General features: G+C 38.6%; 1 protein-coding gene across 6 annotated transcripts in view; it reads right to left on the bottom strand.

Annotated features, from left to right (window-relative positions):
* DOCK3 (dedicator of cytokinesis 3) overlaps positions 1-16027 on the bottom strand; it is a 496213-nt gene that overhangs the window by 67625 nt on the left and 412561 nt on the right. For 5 of the 6 annotated variants that reach the window (XM_074198056.1, XM_074198051.1, XM_074198054.1 and 2 more), the window contains 7 exons: positions 14623-14698; positions 14106-14206; positions 13781-13839; positions 10732-10880; positions 6769-6854; positions 4565-4591; positions 4353-4448 (listed from right to left, as the gene is read on the bottom strand). In XM_074198056.1, the coding sequence (XP_074054157.1) occupies positions 4353-4448; positions 4565-4591; positions 6769-6854; positions 10732-10880; positions 13781-13839; positions 14106-14206; positions 14623-14698 (594 nt within the window). The remainder of the gene's footprint in view (positions 1-4352; positions 4449-4564; positions 4592-6768; positions 6855-10731; positions 10881-13780; positions 13840-14105; positions 14207-14622; positions 14699-16027) is intronic. The other variant, XM_074198053.1, reaches the window with a different exon arrangement.

The raw sequence follows: 16027 nt of genomic DNA, 5'->3' as shown, positions 1-16027 counted from the left end.
TGTTAATAAAGAGTTCCCCTCAGGGATGTCTACCAGATCTGTGAATAGCCAAGGAGCCCTTGTATTTACTAGCCAATGCTTTCCAATTTTCCTTCTTATAGTTCTATAGTTCTAGATAATACTCCTTCAAGAACAGCAGGATACAGTAGTATCCAAATTTTACAAGGTCACTTTCTCCTGTTATTGTTGTCTCTTTTGAGGAAAACTGTAAGGATTTTTCCCTACAAGGTTTAAATATAATCTTTTTTTTTCTTAGTTTGTAGTGGGTTAGGTATTATCTTCCCCACTAAATTTTTTTCAGTGAACTAAAATCTGTTTTTAATCTCTTTCATTTTCCCCTCACATTCCACAATGGAAAAAAAAAACAAACTAGATTCCTGGAACAAATAGTTAAGCAAAACAAATCCTAGCACTGACCTTGTCTAAAAACTCAGTTTTACTTTGCTCTCTGAGACTACCACCTCTCTTTCAGAAGGTAAGAGCATTTTTCATGGGTGGTTAGCTGTTGTCTTATAAAGAGACTGGGGCTGGAGTAAATGGCCTCTCAATCTAAGGTTCCTTAGAGCTTTTAGGCCTCCAAGATTAAGATTCCTAAGCCTAGATACTCAGCAGGGTTCTTTGCCCAGATTTGTCTCTTTCTGTTCTTGACTGTCTGGGATACTTGAACTCTTTTTGAGCATTGGGTCTATGATTCATGAAGTAGGATCACTCCCTAATATCCAGCTACTCAAATGATGTACAATTATAGAGATGAAAGTGCTTTGAAATCCTTAGGAAAATCTATATTTCTATAAGACTAAAATAAGATTTTTTTCTTCATAAGACCAAAAATCTTTTTGCTTCTTATTAGGATGCAATCTAGATTCTTCCATCAATGCCTCAGAAAAATCGTCATCTCAGAAGATCACTTCAATACTATAATTCATAGCTCAAAGTATCCTTGGTCCCTGCAGCCCCTTCCTCTGATTGGAGGGCTCTTCCCCAAGCCTCCTTTTAGGGAAGGCACCTGGACTAGTGCTTATTTCTTCTTTTCTTACCAGGCTGAAATCTGGACATCATGCCCTAACCTCTTTCACCTTTGGGTTGTCTTCCTCCAGTCGAATATAAGTTTCTTCTCTCATTAGAATGTAAGCAACTTGAAGGCAGGAACTATCTTTTTGACTGTATTTCTCTCCAGTGTTTAGCACAGTACTGGGGACACAACAAATACTTCACAAGTGCTTGTGTCAGATTGACTTTTGAAGGCACCAACTACAAATTTTTGCTGAAGGCTACAATGAAGGCCTATTACTATTTCTTTGGAAAATGCCCAGTTTGTATACCCAGACTGCTATGGGAAAACACCCATGTCTTTCAGTTACCATGTTTTCATTTTTCAACCAGTACTCATTTGAATATGTATTTGATGAATTGAACTGTTTATGGCAAAGACCTCGATGATTTCCTGCATAGTATTTTTAGTGACAGGAAGTCCACCCTAGCAAATATTCCTGGGGAAACAGAGAGTAGAGACAGACACTTTGGTTATCACTTTAAACATTTGACTCTGTGGGAGCTGGAGAAGCAGAAAACTGAGAAGCAAAGAGGAGAAAGAAATAAGGGAGCTAGGAAAAATGGCCTGGGGAATTTCTGTCTGGTTGAAAGGTCCCCGAGCTAGGAGGAACCTAAATGCAACTGAATGGAAGGAAAACTTGGTATCTAAGACTGTTCTTAGTAATTCTACTTATAATTCTGAGACACCATATTATAGATGCCACATCTGAGGCAAGGTTTATATCAAACCATGGTCTACACCACTGCTACAGGACTAGGTCTTCACTGATACTTACAGACTTCCCCTTTGCCACCACTGGTCAACAATCTTTCCTTTTTGAGGGTCACTTCATCCATCTTTTGGGGTTTAGGCCTGGAGTCAGGAGAACTCATCTTCCTGAATTCAAATTCAACCTCAGATACTTCCTAGCTGTGTGACCCTGAGCAAGCCACTTAACTGTGTATGTCTCAGTTTCCTCATAGGTAAAATGAACTGAAGGAGTTGACAAACTGCTCCAGTATCTTTGCTAAGAAAACCCCAAATGAGGTAAAAGGGACATGACTAAAAATAACTGAACTACAAGTCTATCCATCTTCAGATCCTTATTATGATCATCTACTGGCCCTCAGGATTTTCTTTCTCCTTTCTTAAGGAGTTTAGCATCTGACCCAAAGTCTTCCTTTCTTAAAATGCTTCCTTCATCTTTGGGCATTTTAATATATCATTCTGATGCCTTTGTGAGAAGCTTGGTCTCCCAGTTCAGCAGCCTCCTCAATTCCCATGACTGATTTTTATCCTTCATTTTATCCACAGATCTTTGATACCACCATTACCTAAAATTGTTCTACCTCTGGTATACTGAATTTCAAAATCCTCATTTCTAATTAACAGTATCTGCATGGGGGCAGCTAGGTGGCACAGTGGATAGAGCACCAGATCTGGAGTCAGGAGGATCTGAGTTCAAATTCGACCTCAGACACTTAATAATTGCCTTGCAACCCCCCCCCCCAAACAACAGCAACAACAACAAAATCAGTATATGCATGCCTCATTTTTCACTTACAGACTGCCATCCTTCTCCTGAGGGAAGGGAAATCTACTATTAATCCTCTAACGTCAAGACCAAATCATCGATCAGAGTTCTGATGTGTTTCTTTCAATGTTGTTTTCTTTTACATTATTATAGCCATTGTGAAAAGGGGTCAGTTAGTTCCATTTATTTCACTCTTCATTCTTTCCTACCACAAAAATGCTGCTATAGGGGTGGCTAGGTGGTGTAGTGGATAAAGCACCGGCCTTGGAGTCAGGAGTACCTGGGTTCAAAAATCCGGTCTCAGACACTTAATAATTACCTAGCTGTGAGGCCTTGGGCAAGCCACTTAACCCCATTTGCCTTGCAAAAACCTAAAAAAAAATGCTGTTATAAATATTTTGTAGGTTTAGAATTTTTCTCTCTGTCTTTTATCTCCATGGGATGTATTTCTCTTAACAGTATCACTGGGTCAAAAGGTATTCATAGGAAAATGACTTATCAGGTTTCTTTTGTTTTTCAGGTCTTTATCAAATATTTTTTGGTGAAGATTTTCTGTTAATCAAGTTTTTTCTTATTCTAGTTGTAGCTTATTTTTGTAAAAGCTTTCGCTGTTTATGTACATTTATCTGTGTACATGTTGCATGAATATAAGAATTTAAATTCCTTGAGGGTTGAGATCGTGGGGTCTCTTTCCCTTTGTTTCCCCAGGATGTAGAATAGTGCGCCTTCATAAATATTTGTTGACTTGAATTGGAGAGACTTGTTTATCCCTAAGTGTTCTTCACCTGCTTGAATAACCAAGGCATTTCCCATTTCAGCAATCAGTGCAGGTTGCAAGAGCTCCCTCTTTGTCTCCTGGGTCCACTTACTGAGAAACGCTCCCCTCTGCTTCTGCATGTGTCTGCAGCAGCAAGGAGGCCACCACTCCTCGGGAGGATGGATTTCCTCTCTTTGTCTCTCATCTTCAGCAACCACTGTCCTCTTCCTTTGGCCTCCCCCAGGTCCTCTTTCCCATCACCTGGGCCTTGCTGAGATAGAAATTATGGCAGCACATGGGGCTTCTTGGGCTCTGGGGAGCTGTTTGCTAAAACCTTACCTGCTACATGAGAGAAGGTGAAGATTTCAAGGAAAAATACCCCCACCAGGTGAAGACCTAGAAACTTCTTCCTGTTAGGATCCCAAAGCATGGAAACCATGCTGCTCATGGTAGAGAACAAACAAGAAGGCTTTAAGGCAAGAAAAGGAGGCTTGGAGAAGTGAGAGGATTTATGCTGGGAAGACAGAATGGAATTCAAGCCTTCCTTGTTCTGAGTCCATAACTCTGCACCAGTTGAGATGTGCCAAGGCAACTAAGAACTTGGGAAACATGCTCAATTTGCCCTACTGGACAGTGCTTTACTTTTCCTTCTTCTTCTTCCCCTTTCCTCTTCTTCCTCACAGTGCTGCCTTGCCCCACAGTTTTTTTTTTTTGTTTCTTTCAAAGAGCCAGAGTATCAATATCCTAGTCTGCTAAAAATGTCCCCATTCCCCACCTCATGATTTCTTTTGGGACCTACCATTTGTTTTTTATCTGGGACACAACTGCACAAGGACCAAATGAAGTGTTGCTAGATCTAAGAGGTTATTTTAGTCCTCCCTGGGTTCTGTATCATCCCTAAAAGGATTTGTTTTGTGTGCCAGCAACAAAATTCTGATCGGTGATTTCCATAACTGATAAAGACAGTTCTTTCTCAGAAGGTCATTAGCCATCATTTTAAAGGTCAGACTTGTGCCAAAGAAGAGTACCTGTAGTCTAGGAGACGCTCCATGAGACGGGTGACGGAAGTGACAAATGAGAGGCCTGTTTCTCTCCATGTTTCTTGTTCAATTTTCTCTAGTAGACTGTTGGAGAGAAAAATATAACTTATGAGACTTCATTACACATAGCTATGAAGCTGCAGAGACAGTGGGAGCACCCGTTTCTTGGAGACAGCAGACTCACCAAATGGAAGCCTTACCTCGGGTAGGGCCCAAACAGCTGAGTTCTACTCCACGCAGCAGGAAGCAAAGACAAGGAGGTTACTAAGCTGCTAGCAAAGAATGAAGATCCGCTGTCCTCTCCCATTGCCCCAGAAAAGGTTATAAGGACAAGAGCTGTGCCCTAGAACAGATGGGCTCAGAGCACACCCAGGGGTGACAGTGTGGATCTGAACAGTAGACAGAGACAGAAATGGTGAGAGTATGGGAGATGAGAGAAAGAGGGAGAGAGGCAGAAAGAGGGGGTAATGAGAGAGAGAGAGAGAGAGAGAGAGAGAGAGAGAGAGAGAGAGAGAGAGAGAGAGAGAAGGAAGGAAGAGGGAGGGGGAGAGAAATGAGGGAAAGGGGAAAGGAGAGAAGGGAGAAGGTGATGGTGGGGAAGAGAGATTGAGAGGAGAAATGGGAAAGAAAGAGGAAAGAACAAACAGGGAGAAGTAGGAGAAGAGAGAGGAGGAGGGAAAGAGAGGGAACAGAGAGGGGAGGACTGAGTTGGGCAGAGAAAGTGGGGAAGAGAGGGGGGAAAGAGAGAGAGAATAAAGAAAAATGATAGACATATTCAGAGCTATCCCACATTAATATTGATACTACTTTACAAAAACAATTCTGAGGAGTTTGCTCTCCTTTACAGTCTGGAGAACCAGGCAAGAAGGTACTAGGGAAATGTCTACTAAAGGAGAAAAGTGGCTTGTCTAGCAGCAGTTGCTGACACTGGGTTGGTTGTTGGGAAGATTTTTCTCATTTTGCTGGAAACAACAAACCACTCCTTAGTTTAGATGTATATTCTAGAATCTTGTCAGGAATCCAAGTCCTCTCTGTACTAATTTTTACAAATCACTACTAATTCTCGAATCTTCAACTGAATTATTATCATATTATTGATTCAATCAGCAATTTGGGAAATTAAATACATTGTGAATGGAAAATTAGCTAGACAGCTAATCTCAGAGACAGAAAGATTCAATTTAAGATCTGCCTCTGACAGAACCTTTGAGACCCTCACCAAGTCACTTAACCTTTTAGGGTCCCAGGAAACTCTTTTAAGACCATCATTGGCAAGGGGATTCCTTACAGTTTGCAGCATTGAAAGTACAGGTCTGGTCCAAAAAAGAATAATGAAATTTTTGCAAATTTGTTTCTTCAAGCAAAAGGCTTTCTGGTTTGTAATTAAAACACTAAGTAAAGAAAACCTTCAAGATTGAAACCACAAGTGACATGAGAGGGAACTTTTTTGCTATAATTGTTTTCTATTTTTCATTCTTTGGCAGAATAAAAACAATCTCACTTAGAGGGAAGCTTCAGGGAAATAAGTTATTTTTTTTCTTAGCACATTACCTGGTAGGATGTTTCCTACTACAGCACTGAGACCAATGGGAAAGTCATAAAAATCCTAGAATGTTCAAGCTAGGAGGAGGGAGGAACCATAGAAATCATGTGGTCTGATTGCCTGTCTTACATTTTGAATATCATGAGACCCAGAGATGGGGAAAGGACCAATCCAAAGACTCAAGTTTAAACAGTGAGTTAATGGCACAGCTTGGGCTAGAGACCCAGGAAGAACCCAGGGTTCAGTCTTTTTTTGTTTTTTAAATTTAATTCAATTACCAAGAATTTATCTTTTCTCCCTTCACTTTCCCCATTTCCTATTTCCTCTCCCACACCTCCCCCCACCCCACATACAAAAGAAAAACGAAATCCCTTGTAAAATATATACAAAACAAATCCCCTTCTTGGTCATGTCCAGAAATGTCTCTTTCTTCATGCTTAGTCCATTCTAGTGACCAGAAAGTGATCACTATTTAGCAGCTGACAGTTCCTCAGCACCCATAAGAAAGACTGCATTCTAAACTGATCTCTCATAAATATAGAACCATAGTGTGAAAATGACCTGGAGGGAGAAGAATCTCTTTCTGTTTATAACAGAGGCTTTTTTTTTTGTAAAAATAGGAAAAAAAATTGGTCTCTTTGGAGACAAAATATCAAATTGATACATGATATATTAGGAAATATAAATATGGAATTAAAGTGCGACTTGTTAACTCATCATGTAAATACCTAGTTGCCTGAATACCTACTCTTAACTCAGAGGGAGGCTTTCCTACTATTATCTGTTTTCTGAGTGTTTCAGATGGAAGATGTTGAGAATGACCCTGACCCTACAAGGGGACTGAGGGCTGATATGGCTTACAGCAGGCTGAAGAGTTCCCTGTAGTTCTCATCTCCTTTCCCTTCTGATACCAAGCTATCCAGTTTATCGATTAACTCAGCTTCCACCTAAAGGAAAGAAGAGACTTCTTAGCAAGAAGACAATAGGTTGAAAAATTCAGACACTACAATGTAGGGAATTATTGTGCCTGGCTTTTGTTTTCTTCCTGGTGTCTTTCTTGTTACAAACAAACTTCAATTGAGCCAGATTGTTTCATAACATTATGTAAGATACCATGCCCCCGTGTCTGGAATACTGCCTGCCCCAATTATTTAATTGAAAGATGGAACTTATAAATCTCAGGTAGCTCTTTTCCCTCAATCAAAGCAAAAAACAAGCCTACTCAAAGAAGGCTTTGTTAAACTGTTTTCTTTATTTGCAAGAATATCTATATACTGTCTTTGTGTGAAAAAATAATTTGGCTAGAACTTTATCCTCTCTTACCAGCCAGTCACAAAGGAGAACTCATTGGGAGACTAATGTACAGTATAATTGGTGACATTAGTTTGTTGTGATTATATGAATGAAGGAGGCAATAAGAGGGTCACAGAACTTGCCATTCAGCAATTCACTTTGAACAGCACTATTCCCACAAAGTAGATACACACTGAGATCTAAAATGTTTTGTTCTGATGCTATTTACAAGTCAATTGAAAGTACTGAATTTTTATCCAAATTCTAAAAAATGAGGCATAGTAGCACCTTTGCTCATAAACTATTCCTTTCAAGGCCATAATGCACAGTAACTCTATCAGTTTCTCACTACATTGGTTGTATATGAAATTAAATAAAATCTTTCCCATTTTATCATTATTTTTGACTCCCCCCCTCTCCTTTGACCTCTCCAGATTTATAATGATTTACTATGGTTAACTGTTGAGTCTACTTCTATGACAGCTTCCACAATTGTCCCCTCTGCTCAAATCCCACTGCTCTAGTACAGGCTATTTTGATAACTTTTTTTTACCCTCACTTCTTGCCTTTCTTCGTGACCTCCTGCAATTCATTCTTTGCATTGTGTTCACACTAATTTTGATCATTTCTCTCCAAACTCCAAAGTCCCAAACTCTCCTTTGTCTCATAGCTACAGTATCTGTAATGCAAATATCATTCCTACCCTGGCATTCAAAATGATCCTGTAATCTGGTGTCATCTTACTTTTCCAGGTTCAATTTGTAGGCCTATGTACTTCAACTAAACTATACTACTCTCTGGTCTCTGGCCATTTGTGCACTTTCTAATCTCAGATACTACAAAGCCTTAATACTTATGACAATTTAAAGACGTTTATTTTAACAATCCACACAAGATAAAACAAACAGGTGTGAAATGCTTATTATTTAGCCTATGAGATGCAACTGATTGGGCAGCTTATTGAGTTTGTCCATCTGAATATATATCTTGAACAGGTATTGCAGTTGAACCCAGAATTTAACAGGCAGGAGATAGCCAGATTATATTGGGAAACTGGTACTGTTACTGATTCCAAGTTCCTCCATAACAGCAACAATAACCAAGCCCCCCCCCAACTTTTTCAATACCAATAGTCTTCAATACCAATACAAACCCCCAAAGTGGTCTTAAAGAATGTTGCATAATGGTTCTAAGGAAACTGTGGCATACTAACTATGATGGCTAGAGTGCTAAAAGTTTCATAAAATATCACCCAGGAAATGTATGATTAGATTAGAAAAGGAGGAGGGCTGGTATTGTGGCAAGAGTAAAGGAAGGCAGATAACCCCAGTACTACATTGACATTCATTATATCAAGAGGAAGGTCCTATCCTAGGAGGGTAAGGACAAGAACTGTGAAAGGCACCACTTAGGAGCTCATGGATCCCTTAATATAGTGAAATGTTCAGACAATGATGGCACATAGGCATTTTGTGCAAAACTAAAGAAATATCCTTTCATTCTATAACATGCTTCTTCAAGAAACATAAGGGAAAAAGATAAGAAAGATATAATGAGTCTAAGATGACAAATGAAACAATGATACATGAAATATTCTAAAGGCCCTTAAATAAGAAGCTGAATTGGTTTGAGATTTCTAGAGATCTACTCAAAACATTAACTATTTGAATAAAAGAAAATTCACAGATCATAGAACACCAATTAGGAGAGATCTTTAAGATCATCCCACCCTCAGTTTACATTACAAATAAGAAAACTGATGCCAAGGAAAGAAACTGATATGATCAAGAGGATACAACTATTTTACAGCAATGTTGAGACCAGTATCTGTATTATCTGATTCCCAATCTAGTATTCTGGTGGTGTATTTCCTGGATTTCAAATAATTGGCAAAAGAAAGACTAACAATGGACTTGTGGTCTGACAAGGAACCTGCTTTTTTTTCAATACCACAGCACAGAGAGTAAGGAGGGACCTGTTGAAGAGATTTAGCTGGGTCACTTCAAGCAGTAGGGTCTGGAACAATGGATGGTGAGAGTGCTACAATATACTAAGATTTAGATAGAAACAATGACACATTTACGTAAATGATGGGGAAGAATTGGGCTACTTCAATATTGCCAGGAGCATAAAATGAGGGAGAGATTTTTGGGGGAAGTCCAGAATTACAAAGAATGGAAAACTAAACCTCATGTCTCCAAAGTAAATGTAAAATGTCTCCAAAGTTAAATGAAAAGGAATTTATTCAAATTTGCCCCATTATAATTTGCAGTATCAACTAGTTTAAATTTATAGCAATTACTTGTATTCTGACCATTAGGAGAATCAACGTTCCTGAAGTGAGATCTTGCTTTCTCCATATATTGTCCATCAGTGAGTTTTTTTATTTCAGAAGTTCTTTCCATATACCCAGACAAGGTTTTCTAAACATCAGAGTTGCAACCTTAATTTGAAAAATCAAACTGTTTGGTTTGGCGAACATATTCTGTTCGCAATTTTTATTTTTGCAGGAAGAACTCAGAGGGTCACACTGCTGCAGAGCAAACTAGCTCAAATTGCTTTGCTCTGCAGTACTGACAGAGTATAAAAGTTCAGCATTGGACTTTATATACAGTAGAAACTCAATAATGATCTGTTGAATCAAAAATTTGATTGGTGATCTAGACTCTTGAGAGACAGCATTTTGCTTTGTCCAGTGGACACAGGCTGAAACAAGGACTGTCCACCTTTCCTTAAACGACAGTTTACCTTTGACTTTGGATGAAATCAGAGGCAGACTCTGGTCATGGATTATTCTTTCTGTGATCTGTGTAAGTTACCCCTTCATGTGCTTATCAACTGTCAAGCTCCTACAGAGAAATTAGACCAGAAAATGTGAAGAAAGAACAGGTGCCATTGGAGGGGCAGAAGCACATGGCTTCAGGAGAAATAATTTTTGATAATTATTATTTCTCTTGACTTCATTTGTGGCCAGTGCCTTTGTTCAGAGAATCCAAGAAAGGGATCCTTTGGAGATCTCCAGAGATCACCCAGTCCATCCCTTTGCCTAGAATTCAAGCTGGAATAACTATTGCAGGAGGACGACCCTCTGGCTTTTTATGTGTTAACCCCCCCCCCCCCCCAAAGTTTGTAAACCCAACATATTTTACAAACATTTAAGTTAATATTCTTCCAGGAGGATGACACCTCCCAATTCACCATGAGTATCCTTTGGGTCTGACAATAATCTTCCTGGTCCCCTAGAGATGAACTATTCTTCCTTTTTGTTCCCTCTTTGATCATACTAAAGCTGCCTGCTTTTTCCTGCTCTCAGATCTGGCCCTCCTTTCCTAATTTTGGAAAATCAGTTCACATTTTCAAATGAATCAGAACAAAATAAACCTATGAACAGAACCCTGAATGTCAAATTCTTATCTAAATGATTAATCACACATAATTTCTCATCAAGGTGCAATGACCTCGGTGACCCTGCCTCAGGAGGTCAGAGTTTAGGAGGAGAGTATCCTGAATAACCCTGAAAAGTTGTCTTACCTGTTTGAAGTTGCCATTTTTCCTCTGCTCCCAGTCCATCATGTCATGAAATATGGGGATCATGATGTTACGAACCTCTGGTTGGGGGACTAGTGTAACACCCAGAAAAGGGCCAATCATTCCCGGAATAAAGTGAATTTTATGTTCACCTAGATGGCAAAACAATTTATATTTGATTAATGTCTGATACTTTCCTCCTACAAAGAGAAAGAACGTTGTCAATAAACCTATTAGACGATAAAGACTCTCAGAGCAAAACAAATTTTGCATTTAAGAATGTTTGAAGAACTAAGCCTTTTGCTCTCTAATTTTCAAGAGTGACTTCACTGTGGTTCTGTTAAGACCAACTGAAAACTCCAAACTAAATCTACTTTATTCTCAAATCAAAAGGTAGAATAGGTATTGTCTACAATGGACTTTTGTCTTTATTTTCAGTTAGGATGAAGACTCTGAAACCTTCCAGTCTGTTTATTTAGCAAGGGGTGCTTATTGGTTTCAGCTTCCTCAAAGAGCAGCCTTACTCTAATGTTGTCTCTGAATGCTGGGCAGGCTTACACTTTTCACCACTGGTATTATGGAATACATGAGCTTCTCCACAAGCTTCCCTCACTCCAGTCTGAGCTGAGTAGAACCTCCTTAACAATCAGGCCATGACACTACATTAACTGTCACTAGGCTGGAATGGAAACTGGGAAATTCAAAACCAGAAACACATGCCCATGTGACTCCCCCTCCCCACATTTTATAGTGAAAAAAGACTGGGTCCTTCATAAAACATAGACACCCAGATCTATCTCAATAAAGGAATTCAGTACTTTGGAAAAGCTCTTTTATAAAATTAAAATGTAGCAAATGTTTGGTTAAAAAAAGTAAAAGAGCGCTGTAGCTTGTTTGCTTTCTGTGATTGTGTGAGTAGAACAGAAAATAGAAACTTAAGCATATTTGCCCAGATCACGCATGGCTGGGTTATAAGTAACAGAAAGTCTTAGCTTTCTCTTTGGACTGTGAAAATGATGTCTGCGAAGTAATTACACCCCAAGAATACCATTATCAATCTTTTTAAAAATGAATTAAGAATAAACTAGTTTTTTAAATGCCTGTTTATGGTGGGGATGACTTTTTGTGGCTTTTGCAATATGGCTTTGCCATAGCAAAGATCTCTTAACTTTATCTCATAACAATCAGGAGACATTTATTTCAACTACCAGAGAACCCCCAAAGTCAGATTCTTTATCTGTAAAGGGGAAGGATCTGATGATGGCAGTTTTTGAGGATTTTAGACCAATATGGAGGGTTAATATTAAATAATATTAAATCACTTCTGTCATAAGGAATTCAGTTGGATGGAAGAAAATTAGAATAGTGAGGATGGATATTCTGTTTGGCACAGGTAAGATACCAGCCTATTTTTTTTTCAGAATGGTTTCCCCCATATTTTGCTCTTTCCACTTTTCCCTGGACTGGATTTGTGACTATAACTGCTAAGTGACAACAGAAAGCTTCATGATAACTGAACCTCAAGTGCTGGGGCCATGCACAACAATGAAAGCAAACTCTGCTTGGTGAAGCACATAGAATGTGTCACCAGGATGACAGCTCCTTTGGCACTCAAACCGGTCACTCCCAGTCTTACACAGTAAAAAATGATGACAGCATCTTCTGTCAAGGCAATCTAAAGGCACCTATTCTAAGTGTAGTACATGAGAAAAGTGAAATAGAAATTAGAGCCATGGAAAGGCTGTAGTACACCGAAGGAGGAAAACTTCAAGTTTATGAAAAGTGAAGGTTAAATCAACCTTAAAGACAGATCTGAAAGTTTAGGTAGCTCCCAAAACTCTTTTTTCTTGAATCCATCAATCCTGCAGTTTGTGACCAGAATTGATGGCCTGATGAAATAGATGAAAGAAATCATTTGGTGTGTTTTTATATATACCAAATTCAAATAAAAAATGTTAGTTACCTGGATTTCTTTTAGGTGGAATTTCTCATCACTTTAAATTAATGTTTGTTTTGATTTTGCAAGGTGATGGGGTTGATTTGCTCAAAGTCACATAGCTAGGTAGCTACTGAATATCTGAGGTTATATTTGAACTCAGGTCCTCCTCATTCCAGGGCCAGTGCTCTATCCACTGTGCCACCTAATTGCCCCACTTTAAATTAATATGACTGTTTACACAAACTAGGCAAATTTCAAATGAAACTTTAAAAAAAATAAACATTGTGTATAATTCTTAACAACCTTACAGCCAACTGAGTAGTTTCACTTAGAAACTGGCCTGGCAGAATTTTCTTACTCATTTATTTTCTAATTGTTGACTTAGGACTTTTGTCAACTTAGAGCGAACATCACTCCCAGCTACTCATGGTAAATAGTAAATCTCAGGACCAGATGTGTCTTCCCTGGGTCTTCAGAGTTTCCTACATTAGAGGTTCTTGGAGTCTGTGACCTTTTAAAATATATTTTGATATTGAATTTTAATGTAGTTGGTTTCCTTTATAATCCTATATTTTATTTTGTCCACTTAAAAACATTAAGAGGAATCCATTGGCTTTACCCGATTGCAAAAGGAGTCCAAAATATAAAAACAAGGACAAATCTCTCGTCTCAGATGTTAAAGTATTTTATTCCTATATTCTGTCAAGAATTGCCTGCTAAATTAAAAGCTGCAAAACCCATGCATGCCCTTAGCAGATGAGTTCTTAGAAACATAGTCTAATACTAAAAGTAAAAACAAAACTCATATCATTAGGTCATGCATAAAAAGATATTCTCTTTTTCTTCTTGTCTTTCTTGACTTTAGTTCTCAAAAATTAGGGCTGAGTCTAAGTCTAGACTATATTCCTTAGAAAAACCCTCTTTCTCCATTCTTCCCTGGTTAACTAATCACATTTGAGGAAGTCTAGTTTTTTCTCTCCTGTCAGATCCAGACATGGTAGGAATGTTATTTAATTTCATTAATATACATGGGGAGAGTGATGATTTCTGTTCCTATATAATTTGGCTGTATAAGTCACAGAAATGAAGAACAGGGAAATAGTAGAGACCTACCTAAGTTCTGCCACATGCTGAATAGTTCATAAGCCATCATCACTCGCATGTCACCATATCTGAGAAAGATAATACACATTCCATCTATTACAGAAATAAAGTACAGCATGGCAATGCATTCAGAACAATGACATTAGTCTTGAAGCCCTGTTTCCAAGCTTTGCAGAATGCTATGTCTAGGGTTTGCAGTTCTCATACTTCTCCTTGGGGATAATTCCATGTTGAGAGCTAGTTCCCTGACCATATACATGAAGGAGGTCTTTCATAGAACTATAACCACATCTGGAGCTGTGATGGTGAATGAAGTAGGAGACAACTATCTTACTTGTCTAGAATCTTCTTCCTCTTGGCTGGTGTGACAATTTCTAGTTGGAGGCTTGGCTGATTTATGAACAGGACTGCCAGGCTAAAATAGGAATTCCACACCTAGAGGGTAGGAACAGATGAAACGTGACAATCTGAACACAGACAATCTGAATCTCTCTTGGCCTTGTGGAGAAAGTGCTTAAAATATAGTCATCTAGCACAGATTTTTGTATTCTGTTTTTTTCAGGTGAAAATTTTTGTTTTCCAATGTCAATGTCAATCAGAGGGATTCGGTGTAAGAAGCAGTTAAGAAGGCTGAATCAGTTGAATTCCATATAGCAAGCACATAAACATAGAGCATCCTCAGCTGCCCTCTTTGCTTGTGGTCCTGGGGAACCCACAGACCCATCTCAGCTCTGTCTTGTGGTACCAGGGATAATACACAGGGGAGAAGAAAGGGACCCAAGAAACTAGCCTTAGGTTAGGCTTTTTGGTAGTTTCAAAGGAGGTAGGTGAGGAGTTACTGGAGAACATACCTTAAAATCAAAGTCTGTGTCTGTGAAATTCTTGTGCAGAGCAGAAGACAAGTACTGGACAGTAGTGACAATGATACTGCATGAAAAAACAAGAAGCAAAAATGTAAAGGATGGGGTTAAATCCAGATAACAGCAAAGAGGCAGGGTTCCATCCATATAGGTTCAGGAATAGGGCAAAGGTCTCCACCATTATGTGACTTGTATCCTTTTCCAGGAGATTCAGAATTTAACCTTCTAAAGGGCTAAGGAGGAAAAAATCATTCTGAAACATTTAAAGAATGATTCTATCTGTTTAAAAGACCAGAAAGAAATGGAATCAGCATCATTTTAAAGGGAGAATTTGTAATGGTTTACAAATGTAATGCAGTCAGGGAGCTTGTCTCAAAATATTCATGCAGTTTAAGGAAGTACTACAAAGTAAACTGATGGTTTCATAAGATGCATATGAAAGTCAGTCTCATTATAAGGTGACAGGGTGAAATGGTGGAAAGGGTGCTAGATTGGAAGCCAGGAACTGCCAATATTCGACTTCCATGGGCTGGCTATGTGTCCTTGGGAAAGTCACTCCCCTCTTGGGACCTGAGTTTGCCCATTTATAGTTTGAGCAAGCTTAGATGAGCTAAGGTGCATTTTAGACCTATATTCTATGATTCTACTATCCTCACATTGGGAGCATTTGAGCATGTGGCATATTGATTCTTATTTAAAAGGATGTGGAGAACAATCTTATAATTTTTAAATGGTGGCAGAGGCTTATTTGCTTTCAGAACAAACTGTTTCTTGTATCTACCAATCTGATCAAATAGAACAGATGGAAACTATTTTGCAAGGTTTAAAGTGCTACATAAATATTAAATAATTTTATGATCCCTGTGGTATCCAGTCTTTAGTCAGGAGTATCATCCCCAACTAAAATCTTATTTCAATGGGAAAATATTATCCATTTCTTGCCAATTTGTTTTATGTTACAATTTATAGTAATGCACTAAGGAAGCAAGGAGGAATTCTCTGTTCACTTTCTTTTATCCCAGAAGTGTCCAAGTCACCCAGTGCCAGCAAAACAGGTCTTTGAAAAAGCTCCAGGTAACTAGCTGTTTCTCCTTTTTTTAAAATGAGTTTTTATTTTTTGCTTCCATGTCTGGTCCCATAGGTCACATTAAGCAAAGCCATTTCTGGTACAGGCTTTAGCAGATAGACCTTGGCTTGGAAAATTTCTGATTTTAAAGGACCATTTATAATATGGTTGGTAATGGGGTGCTAAATGTTAAATACACCATTAGGAAAATGCTGACCCTAGTAGGTGATCAATAAATGTTTGAACTGAATACTTGTTATGGTTCCAGTTATTTTTCAGTCATGTCCAACTTCATGACCTCATTTGGGATTTTCTTGTCAAAGATATTGG

This window comes from Macrotis lagotis, chromosome 8 (assembly GCF_037893015.1).
Source record: "Macrotis lagotis isolate mMagLag1 chromosome 8, bilby.v1.9.chrom.fasta, whole genome shotgun sequence".
Taxonomy (NCBI): domain Eukaryota; kingdom Metazoa; phylum Chordata; class Mammalia; order Peramelemorphia; family Peramelidae; genus Macrotis; species Macrotis lagotis.
Note: the sequence above shows the minus strand (reverse complement) of the source record. Positions and strands in the feature narration are given on the sequence as shown.